Source organism: Malurus melanocephalus, unplaced genomic scaffold, assembly GCF_030028575.1.
Source record: "Malurus melanocephalus ecotype Western Australia unplaced genomic scaffold, MMel_1.1 scaffold_44, whole genome shotgun sequence".
Classification (NCBI taxonomy): Eukaryota; Metazoa; Chordata; class Aves; order Passeriformes; family Maluridae; genus Malurus; species Malurus melanocephalus.
The window spans coordinates 3,195,543-3,217,474 of NW_026623276.1; the positions used below are offsets into that span (position 1 = coordinate 3,195,543).

At 43.3% G+C, this 21,932-nt stretch overlaps 1 protein-coding gene across 1 annotated transcript in view; it reads left to right on the forward strand.

Annotated features, from left to right (window-relative positions):
• CABLES1 (Cdk5 and Abl enzyme substrate 1) overlaps window positions 1-21,932 on the forward strand; it is a gene marked incomplete at its 5' end in the record, with an annotated part of 68,351 nt that overhangs the window by 39,744 nt on the left and 6,675 nt on the right. Inside the window, 4 exons of the mRNA XM_057364889.1 lie at window positions 3,125-3,202; window positions 12,961-13,060; window positions 14,552-14,708; window positions 15,532-15,635. Coding sequence (XP_057220872.1) covers window positions 3,125-3,202; window positions 12,961-13,060; window positions 14,552-14,708; window positions 15,532-15,635 — 439 coding nt within the window. The remainder of the gene's footprint in view (window positions 1-3,124; window positions 3,203-12,960; window positions 13,061-14,551; window positions 14,709-15,531; window positions 15,636-21,932) is intronic.

The following is a 21,932-nucleotide window of genomic DNA, read 5'->3' on the forward strand; positions in this document are numbered from 1 at the left end:
TGTCTAGGTGGCACAGTTGGAGTCAGGGCATGTAAACACGCTCTCAGGTGCCTTCTGATGTCAGAGATAGCTCCTTCAGAGGAGCGCAGGATCGTAAACACCCTTAGTTGAAGAGCTGAAATCCAGAAAAATCCTTTTGTCCAATAGCAATAACTCAATTTTCTTGCAAAGCAATGGACCTCCACCACAACTTCTTTTCCAAAGCATACTTTGAAGCGAGTTTCTGGACTCTTTGCCCCAGCAGGCCTTCAGAAATGCTTCTGCTTTCATGCATGTCAGCAGACCTCTACATAAAATGCTGTTTTGTCCCTTSACGATGAGTATCTGACCACTGGCACTGTCTTCCCTGCTTCCTTTCCAGTCAGGTTCCTAAAGCTGTTTTGCATCAACCTCCTTCAGCAGCTCTGCAGATGAGGCTTTGTTGCATCTTGGCAGTGGAGGCTGTGGGCTCCTCTCATGCTCTACTTGGGAGATCTTTGTGTAAAAAGGGTCTGACGGTTTATGAAAAAAGAGGCAATGCTTGGGTCCCAAGGGAAAGAAATCTGAAAAAAAATAGAGGCTGGGCTGGTGCTTTTTATTTCCTTTCTTGTCTGATTCCATCTGATACACACAGTTCTGTGGTGACTTCCTACTGTTGTCTTTGCTTGTGGACATGGAAGCACCAGTTTGTTTTTCTTTTGGGTATTAAGAGTTGAGTGGTATTTTTAGGGAGGTGTAGGGCGTTGGTGGAAGAGCTGTATTTCCAAAAGCAACCAGAGGGAGGGGGATAATATGCTTAGTGGGTACTGTGGTTTTCCGAATTCAAAGATGCTTTCTGATGTCAGCCTCAAAGCTTGTGCCAAGTTTCATACATCAGCAAACAAGGCTTCCAGTGAACAAGCAAGCTGTTGTGAGTAGCAGCCATTCAGCAGTAAGCAGTGGCAAGCACAAAATTAATCATACGCCAGGATTTTTTTTTTGCTTGTGGATTGCCGTTCTCAAAAGGGAAAAATTATTCCTCCCTGCTCTGTAACTTACTGCCGCACCACGAGACCATCTTACAGGATCTGAGACATTTCCCTTAGGTGAGGAGTGTTACAGCATTCAGAYAGCAATGAAATTGTACTTCATCTGCTGCAGGAGAATTTCCTAAAGCTGTATGCATGTTTATTATTAGAAACTCTTCTTCATTAAAGGATAAATCCGTCTTTGCTGTTCAATGGGCTTTTAAGGAAGAAAATAGGATTGCTACAAAAGAGTAATCCAGGAGAGGGAAAATCGATCATTCTGCATTTTTCCAAGGATTACATACAGCAGCTCTCTTGGGGAGCTAAACCTTTTCCAAGAACGATGACTAAGCTGGTCCCTTAAGGAAACAGTGTTCTAATAACAGCATAACTGGTATCAGATTCATAGATGCATGTGCTGGTTTTCAGACAGCAAAAAAGCAAAAGAGCTTGTTAGGGTTTGTTGTCCAGCTTTGACCAGYGTAGCACAAACAATGAAGAATTCAGGTGAAATCCTCTCATGCAGACCTGTGGGACACAATGTCAGAAAGATGAACGTTGGAGAGCAGAGCAAGGAAGTGCAATAGCCCTGACAAGCAACACAGTGGTAGGTCCCAACATTTTCACCACAAGTGGAGATTTTTAGAAAGAGAAAATATCAGCAAATTCTAATATTGATCAGGTCAGAAAACAGCACAAATTGCCATCACTTAGAGGAATTTGACATGGTGCAGCCTGTTGGCCAGCTTCAGAGGGAAGAAGGATCAGTTGTGCAATTGTACAATTCTCAGGGTCCTGAAGGTAATAAGAAAAAAGCAATCAGTTTGGAAGCAATCAGTTATTTATTGCCATTTTATAAGTAACTTCTTGATCAGACTTCTCTGGGCCTCTTGCAAATCTGCAAATTTCCCAAACTATAAYAATATAGCTACTGGCATTCCACTGTGTTTTATGGAAAGTGGGTCTTGACCWCAAGGTGGTTTTGGTGTTGCTTGATGATGTCAGAGCTCGATGGCTGAAGGCAGAAGTGTGGCTGTGACAGATACGTTGCTCCAAGCACCCTATTTGATTTAAATAAAATAAGCTCTATCTGAGCCAAAACCAAGACAGTATCACACAGTGACTTTGCAGATGTTGCAGAGATTTGGAGACTTGTTGGAAATACAAAGCATTTGCTCTAAGAGTGTCCTGGCTTCTGAGATAAGCTCTCTGCAGGCAGATAATGTATGCTTTCATGAAGCCAAATCTTGAGCTAACTGCCTATGAGGAATAAAGGGAAGCAATGCTTAGAGGAAGAGGGATTCAGACCTGACAGTGACTGAGACAGATGTGGCTCTGGAGGAGAAATGGCAGGGAMCTGTGGGATTGGTTATGCCTGAGTGTCAATGCAACATCATAACCAAGAGGGCAAACGTGATGATTGAGCACAGAGGCTGGCAGAGGGTGTCATGGCTAGACACTGATCTTGAAGGTGAGACTGGAAAATGTGCAGCTGCTGAGGTCAGGGATAATGCCAGGATTAGAACCTAGAAAGGTGATGGAGAAAAACTGGAGAAGGCTCAAGGAGGAAGCTTGGAAACCGTGAAAGGATCTGAAAACWTGGGATAATAGCAAACCTGGCCTGGCTGGTGGATGAAATCTATTTCAGGAACAAGCTGACAGTCAATGCTTTGGTTTAGCAGACAAGGTTCACAGCCAGCAGCTGGAGTGTGGTGTGTGTCAGTGGTAGTGGTTGGTGTGTGTCACGTGGGCTGCTGCTGGATTGGTCTGTTGAGTTTCAGCCATTGCAGTGAGTTGACAGAATGGTCCTGTGCCTCTCTGGATGGACTCCTTTCGTTAGGAAACTGTCTATCCTGGATTCCAAGCCCCTTATTCAGGATAGTCTTCCTAGAAAGCCTATAGAGGGAATGGGACTCCACTGCTCATTCACTGCTTGTTTGCTGCAGCACAGGCTTCAGCACTGCTATAAAGACTCCATAGCACAATACCTGTGAGATGTGAAAGAGGACGGAAAAATCATYCATCACGCAAGTGCTATGATTGCAAATTCCTCAATGGTAACGTCTGTTGCTTTGCTTATTGTGGTGGGATTTTTAAATTTTAGTCTTTGATTTCTTTTATTTTCTTTTATATTTTAGAATAGTCCTTATCAGCAGCAGAAGATCCTTCTGTAGCATATTTTCAGTGCTGCCATATCGAGACTGTACCCAAGTCGGGTATGTATATCTATACGTGTACTGCATAGTCTTTCTGGGCCTGCATGTGGACCTGATAACAGACAACAGCATGATGGAGGCTGATTGCTTTTACATGTCTGCTCTGAGACGAGATGAATGCTCTTAGGTGTATTTGCCTTGTGGACCATTGCCAGGTTAAAACTACAGCTCTCAGTCCCCACTTTATTTATATGTGTTGTGGTRTCTTTGATTATTACGCTGGAGAAAACCACCCCCGTGAAATCGATGTTCTTGAAAAATGCACTGTATTTATATTTATTGTTTCTTCTGACTTCACTCATCTTTTACAAAACAAATACTCCAGACAGAACAACTTCAATTATATAAAGCATCTTAGCTTTCTCATTCTCCCACACAAACATGGTGTTACTGAATGTAGATTTCTAGAACTATAAAAAAATTTGGATTTAAAGAGAATGCATTTTTGTGTAGTACTTTTAGTCACTGGTCAGATCATTCAGTCAGTGAAAACAGTTTATTTACACAGGTTCATAGCTGCCCCTGCAGCTGCCTTGCATGCCATGATGTGTTGAGACACTGTAACTCTGATAGAAAATTTGCTTTGGAATAAAATATTCTCCAAAGACTGAGAAAACCTTTAGTTCTTCCACTGAAACCACAGAAGTGGAAAAAACTGGATTTGGCTGGAAGATGTGGCCTGGCAGGCTCTGATGGCCAGCTGGGTRCCTTCAGAGGTGYTGAGCAAGGCTGGGATGGGCAGTGYTGGTGGGCAGCAGTGACCCTGGGATGGGAGAGGGAAGCGTGGCCACCATGGCCACTTGCCAGAGACTGAGAAGTCCTTGTGGTTGACTCAGTGACTGCAGGACACAAAATCAGTGGGAAATAGTCAGTTGATACACTGAGGTGTGTTTGAAAGATCCACAAATCATCTAGAGTCAAATCTATCCACTGTATAAAAGATGAATTTTTCTCATACTTTTCAGCCATCTATTTAGTTCTGGAGAATGATATGTCAGAATCTCCTTGTGCACCAGTAATTCAAAACAAAGGGAGATTATTTTTAATGCACAAAAGAAAGGAAGCACCTTTGTTGGAGGGTTGACTTGGTCTGCTCTCTGTTACAGTAAATTTTTCCCTTAATTAAACTGTGATGACACATCAAGCAAATTCTTGACAGACTGGCAGATTTGTTCTTTGTTCTTGAGTATACTGTCATTCTTTTATGGTCATCACCGTGTCGAAATTGCCTCTTTATTGAAAATTGAATATGTTTTGAAATTCTGATGACTGGTTATACCTTCTAAATTATAGCAGTAATGAGCCCAGCTGCAAAACTAAATATTATTTCAGCATGCCATATCTTGTACCGTGCTTGCACAGCAAGAAGGGCATGGGATGAGAAGGTAGCAAGTGCCAATACACAACAATGCAGCCCTGTTCCCTTTGCTAAAAAGCCAAGATTAAAAAAAAAGCCCTCTGTCTTTCTTCCAGAGCATCAGAGGAAGAGAGAAACAATACAGTGGYACCTCCTTCCAGGAACAGCTGGTGCAAAGAACAGATGAGGCAGTATAGCATAAACTGTAGCYACTCTGTTCAGGCTGCACAGTGTTTGCTTACTTGCACATTTTGGATGTGTAGTAGGAGTGGGGAGAGACACTGGCTACTCTTATGAAGTACTGTAGTGACAGCATCCTTTAGCTTTGCTTTCTCTGAATCCCTGGATTGCTGATGTCTGTCCCCAGGCATGATGTCCCAACTGGTTTATGCTYTGCAAGCATCACTGAACAGTTAATGAAAAAAAACAGGTCATTGCAGGGGACCATGGGCACATCTGAAATTTGACTGAAGAAAGTCCCGATAGGAGTGGGATGGATGAGCAGGCAGGAGGAACTGTTCCATGTGAGAGGAGCACAGAGCRGAGCTGCTGCTGCTTCTCCAGCTCTGCTCCAACTCACAGGCACTGAGGCCAGTGAGGAAATCCCCAGGCACAGCTGTTTTGGGGAGGCTGCCAGCCCATGTTGTACTGTAGGCAGYGCAGAAGAGCTGTACTCTCTCAGTGCTGGTAGGTACAGTCTGCAGGAACAAGTCCATTAAAAAAAATGGTGAAAGGCACTTTCTGAAGTTACAACTCCATGTCCTGTGTGGATGGGGCAGCATCATCCCTCCCCAGTGTACTCTAGGMTGTGGCCCTGGCTTGCCTGCCCTCCTTGTGGAGGTCAAACTACAGCAAGAACCCTCCCCAAAAACTTCCAAACCATGTTTTTAAGTGGTTGTATCAATACAAATGGAGGTCTGGGGGTTGCAGGGGTGAGAGCCATAGAAGTACATGRGAGGATGAAGTTTGAGGTGCCCCTGGAATAAGTTTCCTAAATGCTTGATTTTCTGCCCCCCACCTATACCAGCAGAGCAAATGGAAGAGCAGACAGCCAGGTAAAAACAATGTAAGGAAAGCTACATTGCAAGTCAGAGGCTGAAGGAAGTGCTRAGTATCTTGCCTGCTGCATTCCTCACCCCACAGCATCTCTTGGTGTTACATSCCAGAGYCATCAGAYCCTRCAGGGTTTAGTGGCAGCCAAGGGGRGTGATGTAGTGATGCAGATTATCTTGCACCTGTGCAAACACCTGTAACAACATTATTGCCTCTGTTCTTTATTTAACAAACTTAGAGAAAGATTGTCTGAATGTTTGGCTTTGATGATGTCTTTATGACATTCAGAGTCATTGTGTGATCCACAGGTTAGAGGCAAGTGCCAGTGCTGGTGCTGCAAGTTTGGTTTGTGTAGCTGCCACTCCTTTTTCAATGCGTTGGAAACCTTCATAGATAAAGAGTTCCTCTTTCTTCTTTAAATGTAATACTCCAAAAGATGGAAGATCTACTTTGTGAATAGTGTTGAAACTGCCTCAACATCCAYTTCACATCTTCTTTGCCACAGACGAGAATTAATCCCTCTCTACTTCCTTAGACAGGCAGGAAATTGGAGGTGTTGACCTCTCATTTTTATCAGAGGTGCACCTTGTACATCCCCTGGGGTGCTGTGGCACACACCTCCTCTGTCAGAGGTTGGTTTTCACTCTGGAAGCTCACAGCAAGTGGAGTTGAGCCTGGTCACTGTTCCTCTTCCAGGGACAGGAAGGAGGATCCCCTGTAGACAGCAGGGATCTGTCCTACCCCACACACTCAGCACAGGCACGTACACCCACRTGCTGACCTGCTCTGGGCCCTCAGAGGGGGTTTGTGTCACGGCAAACCGAAGAGTGAAGCCATTTGCATATTCATTAAATAAGACTTGAAGGAATTATTCATTTGGAGATGGGCTCCAGATGGTTYGAGGTGAATTGGATTTCAGCCCTTGGAGACAGGAGACGGGGATCAGACACAGCAGATATTATCCTTTTAGCCATTAGGCAGGTCATGCTCCGGACACTTGAGTCCCCAAAGAGGAGCAGTTAGAGCCAGACTCTGGGAACATTCCTGCAGGTTTCTGCCCACCCCACTCCACAGCATGGTGTGTGCAARGGACCCACCATGTGACCCCAGCCAGGATGGAAGAGAACCAGGTTCAACTCTGCCTGTTGTGAAAAGCAGATATCCTGAGCAGGGGAGGARGGAATCTATTCTCCACTGTTTGCTTGCTCTTGAATCTTCTCTAGGCACCACTTCTCCATCAGCTTCCAAGGAAATGGTGCAGCTCTGGCAGTGCTCACAGATGCTGAAGTTGCTCCATGTTGCCAGGACCTGGTGGCCTGCAAAAATGCTTTGCATGTGCTTGCAAATGAGAACAATCGATTTCTCATTAGTGCAGCCTAAGCATTTTTTTAAAAGGACGATGGAAATATATGTATGTCACTGTTAGARGTGTTGCAAAGGAGGAAGAAGGTTCTGTGTTGTTTTTGCAGCCAAGGAGAAAAGGTATTGCAGTTAGTCTGGTTTATAGTTGCACTCTGGGTTGTTTTTTTTTTCCTTTGGCATGCACCATTGTGGTTCACRATTTAAAAACATGTTTTGGAAAAGGGACTTTTTAGGCTTGTTTTTATCAATGGCAAAAGCATTCACAGATTGAAATCTACCTGCATTTTTTGTAATGTGGTAATAATAATAACTCTTTCAAGAGCTTCCAAGTTCCTGTGAAGTCCTGTCCAGAAGATGAATCTGGAGGACCTAGGGGAGGAGGAGAGCTGGCAGTGTGACACAAATGCAGCACTGCAGCATAGTTAGTCTTGCACTGAACTCTCAGACCTGGCTYGCAGTGACTGGCTGATGGCAGGGCTGGAGGTGATGAGCTACAGAACAGAAAACTCAGAGCATSAGAATGTGCACATAAAAATGACCAGTTTACCTCGTCCTTTATTCGTTCTGGCATTGAATTCTGTAAGTGGYTAGAAGCTTACCTGCAGCAGGCATAGCTGCTGAATATTATTGTCTTGACAAAAATACAGGTATTCATCTGACRAAACTTGCCTCCAGCTAAAGGAAATAATGCAGTATGAGTAATCAAATGGATTGAAGCCCAGGAAACAGGCCATTCTGAGCTAAAGCAGCACGTYGCTAGATAAAAAGAATTTGTGTCTTTCTCAGAAATGCTACTAACCAGCTTCGTCCAGTTTCTAAAGATAAATCACTGCTGAGTTTAGCTTTGAATTTAACTTAATGCTGGCCAGAACAATATGTTCCATGATGCCAGGAGCAAGAAGTTTTCAATACCACCACCCCAAATATATAACCAAAATGATCAATTAGTCCATCGACCTGGCATTCCCAACAGCCTTCTTTACCTAAACTCTACAATCTGTGTTCATATTTAGTGTTTAAACTGGGTAAGAAAGTCATGTGCAAAATGAGGCAAAAAGAAGGACTTGTGAGGTTGTCTTGCTGCCATCAGTTATTTGGCAGGTTGGTGAGTGTGGAAAACAGGGCAATATTTGCAGGAGAAATGAGAGCATCTAAATTGCCATATGGATAGTAGCAATAAGCAGACAGCAAAGCAGGATACTCTGTTACATCCTTCAGATTTGTTACCAAGTTCCTTGCTGTTCTTCCCCAACAGATTTTGTATGCGAGGCAGTTTTGATTAAGTCATCAATCTTGAATGCTTTTCCTGAGCATTTATCATTCTGTAGGCCTGGGGAAGAACAACTATCTTTTTTTAGCCTGTARCAGGGGAACTGAAATATCCCTGCTTTTCTTCACCATAGCCCATTTTCCCTGCTTCTCACAAATCGAACAAAAAAACCAAGCACATCTTAACTTTACAGAAAGACACATAAATCTGAGGCTTTTTTTYCTCACAACAGGATGTTTCAAAACTAATCACTTCATGTATGAATTTTATAGAGCCACCATTGCTCATTCTTGTGAGTTGCCCTGTTCCCTTAGATTGAAATTAATCAGTGACTCTCCAAAGGCTAATCAGTTCAAATTTTGAAATGTTWCTCTGTGTTGGGCAAAACATTAGGAAAAGAGAATAAGGAGGCCGGCCCATTACAGCCATCTTTCCAGGAGTATTTTTGCTCCTTCTCGCTGTAAATTGCAGTTGGAGTTGTTCTGGCAACACTAATGGCATTAGGATCTGAAAGCTCCTGATCTATTAYAGCAGGCAGACTCAGGCAGCGGGAGATCTGCTGCTGGACTGACTGGCAGTGCATCTTTTCCACAGCTGTCATTGTCCTTGTCTCTATAAACAGAGATGATAAGTAGAAATTATTTATACAGATGGATGAGAATGGMGTCTTTTCTTGGTGTCTCATGAACCTCTTTTGCTTCCAGAATAAATCTTAACAGTCAGGAATTGCTAAGCATAAAATACAGGCACAGAAGGCTGACATCTCTAAACAACAATTACCAGATTCCTTTTTGCAATAAGAAGAAGGCTTTTTCATGTATCTAGAAGTCTGTTTAATATTTCATGGACTCCTAAATTATTCACAGGCTAGAGTGCTCAACTGTTACTGTCATTTAAAGAGCAAGTGCCCAGCAGGAGTGTTGCATGRGACTTTGTAGATCACGTCAAAGCATAACATTTGGTTCATTAAAGAAGTGTTATACTTCCGAAGGTAACAGCATCCGATTTATACTCTGTTAATCCTGGCCTGGCTAATAAAAGACATGATGAGATTGCTTGTTTTGATCCTTATCTCTCTGCTCAGTAAAACTTTTCACCATCTGACAGCAAATCTGGGATCCCATGTCAYCTGGTACGGTTCCAAGAAAATCTGTGAACTCTGTTAGGTGGAGAAGCTCTCCTTTCTTGTTAAGGAAACTACCCAGTCTGACTACTCTAGAGACGCTGGTCTCACTCCCGATGCCAGGGACTTTCACTGCTGGGGCTGAAGCCCCTTCACAGCAGGAGGCTTCRGTGACCCAATGGGTCCCCACTTGACTCCCCACATACCCCACTCAGACCAGGTTTCCTCACTGGTTTGGCCCCAGGTTTCTGATGGCAAATCCCAAATGTCTTGTTCCATGAAGGCATTTATTCATGGTGCAGTGACACAGAAACAGCCTGAGCTGGTGCCTCTGAGGAGGGGAGTTCCAACCAGGGAACTCCTGAGCCTTTTACACCCTCACAGTCTCCCAGAAGTCTCCTTTTCCTCCCAAGTCTCTGGCTCCTGGCTCTCTCTGTGTTTCCCAGTGTCCCTTCACCTGGCTGGTGTCACCCACCTTCACACCCTCTGTCATCCCAAAGGCTGGCAGTTCATGGCCTCTCAGCTCAGGGTCCTGCCCAGAGCTCTGCATKTCCATCTGCATCTCAGTCTGTAGCTTGGGAGCCCAGCCACCTGCACCAGAAATATTCCTCAACATTCTGCAAGCATGGTTAACTAAGACAATATATTTTGTTATGAGGGTAGTTTCTAATGCTGCTCAGCCTTGTGGAAATGGTATCCATGAATCGAGTATTTAGAGTTTGACCTTGATGTAAATCATGGTAACTCCCCAAACTTTGTCAGAAGCTGGGATCTAGTTTTTTGCCTCCTAAGGAAGTGTAATCCCTGATCTTGTCATTTTCTCAAGCTTTCCCTGCTCAAATAAAGTGAAGGTAGTAAAATTAAGTCCCCATGGTTTATTTTTGGTTTTGGGTGTCTGCTTGAATTCCTTGAAGTTTCTTAAAAAGCACTTTYGGAAACAAAGCAGGAAAATCAGAAGTGAGGAAGAGGAGAAAGATTTTCTTTACTTAAATGCCTCTGGCAAGGAGTGCCTTTCCCACTCTGCATTTTCTAAGCGCTGTTTACTACTGGATGTTGGTTTGTGCAGTTCCTCAGTCCCATCAGTAATTTAAATAACTTAAACACAGTGAAAGCTTGATTTTTTTTTTATTTTATGAAGTGCCTGTCCTCCATATGCTCCTGGCTCACCACCCTTTGGCTGTGGTGCCATGTAAAGACGTGTCCTGAAGAGTCTGGTGGCAGTGATTGGCCACACTGATGCAGTGGCTGTACCCAAACAACTGCCCTGACCTTTCCCCAGGCACAACTCACCCATTTGGAGGGCTAAGTGAAAGCATCCCCCCAGATCTTTCTTAGTTGTTGTTCTTGGGATGTTGGGGCTGTGGGGAGGAAGCAGCTGTGCTAGGGTTCCCCCCAGCAGCAGGCTGGCAGCCTTTGGGCTTGCTCTCCCAGCAAGAGCTTTGCCGAGGCATGCATGAACTCTTTGTCTTTTATAGGAGCGAGGGAAAAAAATAAAGGCTTGTCATGCAAAGATTTTATTAGCTTGCTGTTGATCATGCTGATAGGGAACTCAAAAAGGATACAGTGAAGTTGCTTAGGAATTCCTTATGAGGTGTTAACCAAGATCTTTTACGAGGGAGAGGAGGATGTGTATAAGCCAGGATGAGCCTTTCCATTGATATGCTCATAAGAAACTTCACATTGTTTAGTRCTGATTTTTCTCAAGGGAGGGATTTTAATTGTCTGTTTTATGGACAGATTTCTCTCCAAACAATAATATTTTATTGCTKCATTTTACAACAGAGGCAGTCATATACTATCTGGAAATACAGAGTATATGTGGACAAGGGGATCACCCCAAGTAGCCTTTGCAAAACAGGGAGCATTGCTGCAGTGTTATTCACAGGRTCCTGAAAGGAGAGTCCTCTTGACAAGCGTCAGAAAGATGGGGAAATGGAAGCATTGGTGTCCATCCATCTTCAGCCAGGTTCCAGGAATCATTCCTGTGTGTGCTCGCACTTGTCAGCTGACCCTGCTCCCTGCTTCAAGAGCACTGATTCTTTTCCAGTCCCCAGAGCTGCTCTTTATTTTATTTTATTTTATTTTATTTAAAGCTGCTGTGCTGACTCTTCAAAGCCTGATGGATTTCCATTTGATGAATGGCAGAGTTGCCTATCTTTGTCTGTTAGTTACATGGAAAAATTTTTCCGTGATGTGTTTTCGGACTTGTAACAGCATTATTTCTTGCTCTGTGTCTGTAAGGTCTTGAAGGAAACTACACTGTTCTGATTTTAGGTGGTTCAGATATTTGTTTTCGTTTTGGGGTTCAGGGGCTTTCTCAGATTATGTGTTTGTTTCACAGATAAAACCTGCTGAAATAGTTACAATTTAGCATTTATCTTTGTGAGTAATAGTCCCCCTTAAGCATTTTCTGTGCAGGAGCAGAGAGGCTAATACCCTGCTTCTGACAGAGGTTATTTTTACATAATTATTTGTCCAGCCCCTCAGAAACATGATATCAGGAAACAAGAGTATGACACTCCGCTAAGTGAACTCCAATCAAGAAACTAAGAGGACTTTGTTGGGATTAGAAACTTGATACAGTCTTTTCCTTTGTCACTGAAGTATGTTTTCCAGCAGATAGATGTGCTGGATTTTTCCAGCAGGGAGGTACATGACTTTCTGGGGACTCAGGATAGCTGTGTTTCAGAGAAATAAAATGTGTGATAGGTTGGAGAGGAAGGACAAGGAAAGAGGGTGTATTGTATGTCACAACAGAGATAGCCCAGCCCTGTAACTGGGTGAAGAACCGGCCGGGCTTCTCCCGGCCTCCGTGTCAGCCTTTCTCCCACACAGAGTTCTGACCACATACTTGGACAGCAACAGCAATCAGACAGGAAAATATTGCAAGATAAATATTATGGAGTTGTATACAGCTATCATTTGTGAAGCACAGATTTGCTCCTAATCTTTTTTACCTTTGCCCACATTTTGATAATGAGGCTGAAGCATGGGGTACAGCCTGCTTGTCTCAGGCATCTCATTTATCTCCAAATGGAAGATGCCAGTGGGTCAGTCCTTCCGAAGTAGATCCCCAAGTTTCCATGCCAGGGTCATGGAAAACTGGGTTTCTCCTGTCAGTCTCCAGCAGAAGGGCCACTGGGCTTTGGCCACTCTCTTGTGTTYTTGGAGGAGCAGGAATCCATCCTGGAATCTTCCATGGGAAATTACMTCTGTTTCACCTTGGGGAATGTGAGTATGTGGTCTGGGAACATCTGCATGCCGGATCCATGGCAGTCAAGTGTTCAGGCTGGGTTGTTGTATCTCACCTGAAGTGTACATGGCTTCCAGTTCCTTCCCGGTGCCAGAGGCACCCAATGAYGGGGAACCTGGCTCTGCACCATAGGTGCAGTATGAGCTGCAACCTGGAACATGATGYGGGTTTTCTCTGTAATGTGTTTCCCACAAGCGCTTCCCATAGGAAAAGTTGTCTGGTGTCTGCTTTGCATTGGCATGTCTGGATTAGTGCTGCACCTTATTTCAGCATTGGGTGGTGGAAAGTGAACAAGGCACCTGTATTAAGAGCTGTTCCTGCTCTTCTTTCTGCTTCCCAGGGATATGAAGCTGGATGGTGGACGCCAGTGCCATTCTGCTGGAGTGTGTCTGAAAGAGATAATTGGTCTTGAAGGTGTGGAGCTCGGAGCAGATGGGAAGGTGGGGATGCTTCACTTGCTACTCCCTTACATTTTTTGTAATAAGGGAATAGATGGCTTAACCAATAACAAGCGCAAATACAACGTGCAGTGTAACACAGTAGTTAGAGCACAGTATGTGCAACTGTAAATAAGCTTAGCAGAAATTCATGAGGACTGCCCAAGCTGTCAATGCAGACAGCTCTTTATCCTTGAAGAAATTTGCCTCTGGCAATATCTGAGGCTGTAAAGCATTATTGAATTACAYAGCCTTCCCCTGGCTCTAGCGGGAGGTATCACTGCAGGGTATATTGTCAGGAGCTTGAAAATAATTTCTGGTGAGAGTTGTAGCTGTAATTATGTTTGCTTTCAATTGTATTTAATTACATTTTGCTTAATAATATGTTTTTCCAAAGAGCAGGAAGACAGTAGCACAAAATGTGATGAGTCTTTGCAAATCCATAAGTTCATTCACTTGAATAGAAYAAGCAAATATGACTCTTTAGGGAAGTGTTCCATTTTAAAGAAATATGTAGAGGAGAGACAGTTTTAATCATGAAAGAAAGTATTTCTTCCTGGAAGCCTGATTTACTTTCTGCAGTTCAGTTTACTCAGTCTGCTGTCATATATGGATTTAAAGGCCCTGGGTCAATGCCACTGCACACGTTGTGCTCACCTAACCAGGTGTCARGCCAGACCACAGGCTGTAAATTCCTGAGGACAATCTGTCTGCTTATAAATAATGAAAGCTCACGTGTTTTATTTGATACCTGTTCTGACCTCCTTGTAAACCAGCCTAGAGTCTCAAACTCTTTTTTTTTTTTTCTTCAATGCAATGTTATTTTTGGAAAATGAGCCAACAAGAAGCAAGACAYAGCCTTTTCTTGGCCAGAGGTACAAGCAGAGAATCAGTGCACTCTAAAAATAATTTTGTCACAAGTTATTCATTCACACTTAGTCSGTGTTGAGGGATAGCAAATGATCTCCCACAACCATTGCTGTGAAGTGGAGCTCACTTATTACATCAATAAGATGCTGYCAGTCAAAGTCCTAAGGAAGAAAAATTGCAGAGAAAGTGCTTCAGTTTAGCARTGTTTAAGTGATTTGCCTCTGGCAGCTGTGTGCTGAGGGACCAATATAGATGATGCTAGCTCAGTAAAGAAGYTGCTGAAATGTGCTACAGAGAAGCCCACTGGAAAAAACCTGACCAAACTGACATATTTTTAAATCTGACCCTAAATCCTGCTCGATTTTGTAAATCCAGTGTATTAGAGCTTGTGTGTGTATGTGTGTTTGTTTTGCTGAAGAATTAATGCCTTTGCAAARGCATTTTTTGCATGGATAAACTGACTGCACTGAAGCAAATGTAGGTGACTGGTTTCTATTCATCTGTGCCTAACTACTAAATCCAGAAAATCCTCCATTAATTTGGCTTCCCTTGCTTCCAGTTGGAATGCACCAAAGGAATCCCACTGCTGAGCTGAAAGTAACTGTCCATTCTATTTTTTTTTAGACTGTTTCTTACACACAGTTCTTGTTTCCCACCAATGCTCTGGGAACTCGGAGAAACACAATAGATTCCACCTCATCTTTCTCCCAATTTCGCAATGCAAGCCATCGTAGCCTTTCTTTGGGAAGAGCTAACAGCACCCAGGGGAGCATTGATGCAGGTAACTTCTCAAGTAGCTTGTTTGAATATCTTTGGTTATTATTTCTTTGGATACCCTGATGGCAGGCAGTTATTGCAAAGGACTGACATGTTTTAGTCCCCCTTTTAGCTTAAATTAAGCAAAATACAGTCTTGTATTGTGGGTGGAAGACAGCTCRGTCTGTATTTGCTTAGAAAGCTTGCTGGTGGAGGATGGAAAGTTAAATAAACAAACACATTGGTCATATCAACAGCCTCAATGGCACCCGGCATGCCTTCTCCTGTCAGCAGCATTGTTTGTTCCTCCTGCATCAAGGCTTATCCTTCCCTTCCTTTGCTATGGAAAATTTACAGTGGCAACACAGTAGTCATAAGCTGGAGGTGTAAATTCCACTTGTGACCTTTATTAGGCTGGAAAGGGCTGTGTTTACAGAGCCAGACACAAAACATAAGCCAAAGCACTATATGCTTAAGATATCTTGGCATGATAAATGAAACAAATCAAAACATTTGCTTGAACAGATGAAAACTTGTTGCTGGGAATAAAAGCCATTGTGGAGCTTTGTGTAAATCTGCAGTTCTCTAAGTCCTAAATTCACATTTACCAGCTAATTCATAAGCTGTAGGTCTTCTATATCTTGGCAAATCATCTTATAGAAATAACACAGAAATACTTAGAGTTGTGAAAATTTAGAGCAATTTTTCATCTCTTCAGAAAATCTTAAATGGAGATAATATTGTGCATTATCTGTGAACTTGTTTGACACTTCTGTTAAGTCCAGAGGTTTCTTGATGTTATTAATTATTGATGTAATTTCTTCTATATCTCAACTGTTGTTTTATAGGTAGTGACCTGGGAGACTTCGTTGAATATGACCCAAATCTTTTAGATGATCCTCAGTGGCCCTGTGGCAAACATAAGCGGGTTTTAATATTTCCTTCATATATGGTAAGTGATTTGATGTAGGACAGAGAAATTCTGGTAACAGAATTTTGGAGGTTTCATTTGGCCGAATTTTAAGAAGACAATTATTAGTTTTCATCTGYTAATAAAAGCTGTTCGGAATGCTTTGTTCTAAATGACAGTTACTTCTCAGGACATGTTAAAACAAACTCATGGAGGTATTACAAAAGCAAACACTTTTATTACTGCTGTATTTCATAAATGCTTTAGTTGAAAGGCTTGTTCAAACAATGCACTCATTCTCTGGCATTGAGAGGAAAATTTATACTTCCTCAAACTGGCATCTATTACAAAATAGGAGGATGCCCATTGGGGTTTTTCTGAAGTCATGAAGCTACACTGTGTTTTGATGCTAATCATTCACTCCTCTGAACAGCTTTGTTTCCCAGGTATTTATTTCACCATGGGATAGTCCTTCCTTTAATTGCAGCTATTGTGAGCAGAGTGTATTTCTCACTATGTCCAAACCCTTAATGATACAGACACATAACTGTTGCTTGGTCTGTGCTGTAACTCCATGTTTTCTGGGGTGACAGAATTCTGTAGCCTTTTTTTTGTTGTTGTTGCTCCAAGTCTGTAGACTATTTTTGCAGCACTGTTGCAAGATGCACTTCAGTCATACACGTGTGAGCATTTATATGTTGGATTACACATCCAGAATAATAGTAGGGAAAAGATTATTCTTTTTTTTTTTTCCCCCAAAGTAGTGACTACTACTCTTGTCTATTTACAGATACAATAGGATTTGAAACACTGAGGTCTAAAGTGTTGTCCATGTTCTGGTTTAATTTGGAACAGAAGATGTTATTTAAGAAACTGCTAATGTATGTAAAGATACATCCTTTGTAGGTTCTCATCTGCCCCCCCACCTGGAGGGTAGTTTGGGTCTTGGGTTCTTCTTAAAAATTAGCTTTGAGTGTTTCATGTAGATTGGAGATTGTCTGCTTGTGAGCAGGAATGTTCTGTCTGTTGCACACAGAGGCTTAATTGAGTTCTAAGGCTGTGTTTATGCTTGATTTTTCAAATGGGAAGTCCAGAATATCCTCTGCTTTCTTGCTGCCAGTTTTCCTTTAAGGGTTGGCAAGTTATTTTTTAGCTGCCAACCCACAAACTGACAACCTTTTATAGCAGCTACATCTGTGTGGGAAAATATTTGTTAGGTTTTGATCTGGTTACTGTCGTGGACAGGGAACTGTCTTCCCTCAAGGAGAAGGACATTGTTAGCCAACATCCAAAGGGAACAAAGCTCTACCAGTCATGGCTGTGTTTCTGACCTTCCTCAGGCTACCARTGTGTGCCAGGAGGAACAAGTCCCCTAGGATCACCTGAGATCTTTGATCCCTTCTTAACTTGATGTTGTCATGGACATGGTTAAATGAGTCAAAATAGGGCAGCCAGGATGCCATCCTGAAAGGGAGTTCTCCACCCACGARTGGGTGTTCAGTGCTGTTCTCTCTGTGCTGGTTGACCACAGCATTTCAAAGTCTTGTGTTTGTACTTTTACTGTAAAAAGGAGCTGCCTGGGGATTTGACAGGGGTATGACTAGACGCCCTAAAGGTGAAAAATGGACTTCAAGGACAGTTGTTAAAATCAATGTCATTGTTTATCTAGAGTATATTTGCATTGACAGGGATCTCCCTGCCTTTCAATTTTCTCTAGGGATTAATTACTGCTCTGTCTGAAGTAATGTCTTACTTGACAGATGAGGGTTTTTTTTTCCTGAATTTGCCTCCCAGACGTCACTTCTTGAGCACTGCCTGAGGGTCTGTGGGACTCCCATCTCCATTTCTGAAGGCAGGCACAGTGTGCTCTGTTTCTTTTGTCAAGGGGAATCACAGGCACGTGCCAAGGGCTCTCTTGGCAGAGGTTTTGCAGCTGAAGCAGCATTGCTGTGATGCCATGCAGGAGCTSCATGGCTTTGAAAGAAAATGAGGGGTTGTTCTTCAGTGCTCAGCTGAAATATTTCACAGGGTGCTGGTGTTTTCTTCAGACAAGAGGAGAAAAGGTGGTGCTGGAGTGAACTGGGAGTTTGCAGGTTAAATAGGATTTTGCAGCTTGGGCAAGGAGGGCTTGTGCATGGAGCTGGTGAATAAAAGGCCATATTGGCTATGTAGGAAATCTTACTCACGTCTGTTTTAGACTTTCCTGACTCTACTGGCATTCCTTCTCACTCTCCCTGCAGTTCACATCAGTGTGAGCAGGAGAAAAACGGTTTATAATTTCAAGTAATTTTCTTCCCCCCAAATATAAAAATCAATGCACACTGCAATTAAGGCAAATTACATCTGGGGCCAGGGAGAAATCTGTGTTCTTTTCCTGAGCATGCACAGCCACTGCAGTGGTGCCAGAGCTGTGCCACACAAATGCAGAGGGAAGCAGCCTCTGCTCCTGGGTGGAATGGGGCTGGAATTGCTGCCTCTCGCAGGCACCGAGCAGCTGAGAGCAGCTCTGATGTCAGCGCCCAGTGTTGTGTTGTGCGTGGAGAGCTGCAGCGTGTAATTGAAGTTTCGTTACTTGGCCAGGATTTAGCATTAATGCTTGACAGCTGCAAGCTTGTAGATATTCCCCTCACCCCTCCTTATGGATGTCAGAGCAATTAATGGGGGGGAAGGTGTGGAAGAAGAGTGGATGCTGGGCTGCAGCACTGCCTGCAGGGTAGAGCTGCATGCACTGATATCACTCCCTGGCTCGTGCTTTGCAGGCCAGGATTTCTCCTCTGGGAAAGCTCTGCTGAGGGCTCTGTGAATGCTGCATCAGTAAACACTGCAGGCTTCATCCCGAGGCACAAGATGGACAAAATGTGTGGTCCRGCTTGGAATTTACTCATAAATACATGCAACTAGCACTCTATGTGCTCAATTTTTGTAGAACCCAAGTTTATCATCACTGATACTGATTTTATAGTCTTTTCATTTTACTGAGCTGAATTRGCCCTGATTCTTGAAGAGAAGTGCTAGCTACAAGTCCTCAGCTATTTTCAAAGAAGAGCTGAGCTTCCTCCCTGAAGATAGCTGTGGGGAAGAAGAAGTGCTTTTGGTTTGGTCTTTTTTTGTTCTTTTTATTTTTTTTTCTTTTTTTTTTGTAGTGAACTCCCAGGCTTAAAAGAGTATACACTTCCCCTTCGCATTTCTAAAAGTAATACCTACAAATTGCCTGTCAGGGGACAATTCTGAAAGTATTCTTCAATACTTCCCCAACAGAAAAGCTGCAGCTTCTATTAATTGTATAAGTTGTATTTATACTCTGGTCTGCCCTGGAGAAATTATTTCATTTTGTGTTGTCTTTGTAGGAGAGTCTGCAATCTCTGCCACAGTATAAACAGTAAGAGGTAGAAAAAATTCATGCTGGGGGGTGGGGGAGAAGGGAAACATCATGTCATGGTTAACAGATGTCTTCCTGGCTGATACTGCTGGAACAGGAATTCGTGCAGATTCTTAAATCTCTCTGAAACAGGAACTTTATCTACCAGACTGAGCATTAATTTCTTTCCTCAAATCTCATGTTGACTAGCATGCGTACAGACTCATCAATGCCTCCCTGGCCTCTCTGCATTCTTTCCAGCAGGAACTCCTTCTGTGCCAACACAGAAAACTCATTCCCAAAAGGCTTGAGGCTGACCCTGMAGTCCTGCTTTTGCTGGTTAACACAGAAACACAGGAGCATGTTAGTGGTCACTGCCTGCTGCCAAAACTTGCAGCGAAAGAAGAAAAGCCCAAATCAGCAGCACATTGACTTTGAGTGACCCTTCTGTGGTAGCATCCCTGAAATATCCATCTGTCTGTGCTCCAGGGATACACMTGGAATTAGGTTTGGGTGCTGAACTACAATGTCAGTGTTGGTTTAATTGTATAAAAGCAAGCTGCCATCTCCACAGCTCTAACAAAAAAGCACGTCACAGCAGTCTGCAGTGCTGTTTCAGTGCCTGCCCGTGAGCCTGCACTGCCAGGTACCACACCAGTGCCGAGCACAGCCACGCTGCCTTGTTTAATATCAGTCCTCCAGTGGGATTTTAAAATTAGAACTGCTTGCTGTCCTGGCCCTTTGGTCTGACAAAAGCCCTGCAYGATGATACAATGCATTTGGTCTCTCACTCCCCCGTTCTGTCTTTCACRAGGAGCACCAAGGTCAGGAAGACTCCACTGCAGGCAGCGTCCTTCAGCGCTGTCACCCTATTCTTCGAGCCACTTCCGTAGCTGTATATTAAGTATCTGCAGACTGCTTTTTTATCAGCTGCTGACCTTGTACCCAAAAGTCTCAGGGAGCAGAGGATTGCAGTGGTAGATAATCATATTTAAACCCTGTGCTCTATGCATTTGATGCTATTTTTGGCTGAGATGCCAATAAAAATTGTTTTGTAACAGTGACACACTGYATAAATTGAGAATAAGTCCAGAGTGTTAATATAAAATAAATGCACTTCCATGTACTTAATTTCAAAGGGCCAGTTTAGAGACTATTTGCCTTGTGAAATCAGAAGCTTTCAGTTAAAGTCCTTGAATGTTAAAAAGCTTGTAAAAACAGAAACATCTTACTTTAGTCCATCATTTCCTTCTTTAGGATTTTAATTGTAATTCAGAATCACTCCCATTTTCCATTGCAATTTAATGTGTCTCTCAGGATTCCCCATATATATGCATCATAAGCCATAAGTATATGARTTATGTTACTGGCAGTTGATAGGTGCATAGCTGGTCACCTATGGGATGCATTAAAGTAGTCAGAGAGGGCAGTCACTGACTTCACTCCTTGTGTGGCTGAGAACTTACCAGTGACCTGGTAAAAGACCAAAAGTCTGCTTCAGTATCAGTGTTCCATCTGCTCTCTGTGAAGTAGCTTTATCAGAGGTACWCAGTAAGAACAGCTGAAGAGAGCCTGTCATATATCTTTCACTTTATTCACCTATTTAATTCTGATTTTATCCTTCTTAAGCTAAGAGATAGATCCAAGACTAGATCATCTTTTACTGGTTGTATGCCAAAGTAGGATTTATTTTCAACAATATTTCATCCTGCCAGTCTTCCCAACCATTTCAGGCATCCTCTCTCCTCCCATATTTATGAAACGATATATACAGCTTTCCTATGAGAAAGCAGCTGCTTGAATAACACAAGCAGCAGCTTGTGAATAACACACAAACTCAGCTCCAAGTTCAAAACTGCCAGCCATGCAAAAAGTGTGTGGAGTAGAGGCTTGGGCCGAAGCGTTCATCATGCTGTCCAGGCATCTGTCAGCTGCCATATATCAGGGCTTTCATTTGTCTTGTGCAGCTCCCATCGCCAAAGGAAAATATACATACACAGATTTGTGTGCAGAGAGCGTAGCAGAGCCCACCGAGGAGTATTGCTGAATGTTGAGCTGAGATGTGTTCCCTGCAAATAAGCTGTGAGAAATGAGACAGACGGCTCTGGATGACAGAAGTTAAAAACATTGGAGATTAGAGTATGAGAGAGACAGTTTAGTAGTTCCCAGTGCCTTGCTGGTGTGTCTGACAGCTCTGGGAGTACAGAGTGCCTGCCTGGTAGGGAATAACATTGTGGATGAGAAATCATGTTTGGGTAGAGAAAAGCTGTGCTCCTTTTAGGGAAATATTTGCAAACTCTTCTTAAAATTTGGAGCATCAGTACTGAACACAGCCCTGACACAGGCAATACCAGAATTGTCCTGGACACAGTCATGTATTTTTTTTCACATGGCATCTTCATTTGGGACGTGCAGGCAACACAAGTGCAATGACATGGTCTCAAACAGAAAAGTAAACGCTCAGAAGAGAGCAGGCAGAGAAGGATGACGTCGTGTCCAAGCCGTCCCCTGTCAGATCCCAGTTGGTTCTTGTGGGTCACTGGACCACTCCAGAGCTGTCCTCCACTCCCTTACTCATGGGCAGAGGCAGCAGCAAGGGGTTGCTGCTCAGTCCCAAGATGTTTGTGGGGTGTGTGAAGTGCCYTGGGCAGGAGCAGGGCTGGGGACCAAGATTTCTGTGTAGCCTCATGAGTGCTGTGCCCCAGCAAGAGGGGTACTCAGGTTTCTGGTCAGAAACCATCTGAAGGGGTAACTCAGATCCCTCAACAGATGCTAATTCAACACTGATTTTAAATTACCTCTCAACAGATACTCTTTTGGGGTTTTTTTTCTGCCTGTCTCACTACTGGGCAGGGTCCTGCATGCACGGGATGCATTTTTGTAGGCACCAGCTGGGCAAGCTACATCCCATTGCCCAAAGTTCGACTTCTGCAGCAGCTGCAAAGGAAAAAAATCAAGGGGGGAAAAAGATCCTTTTCTTG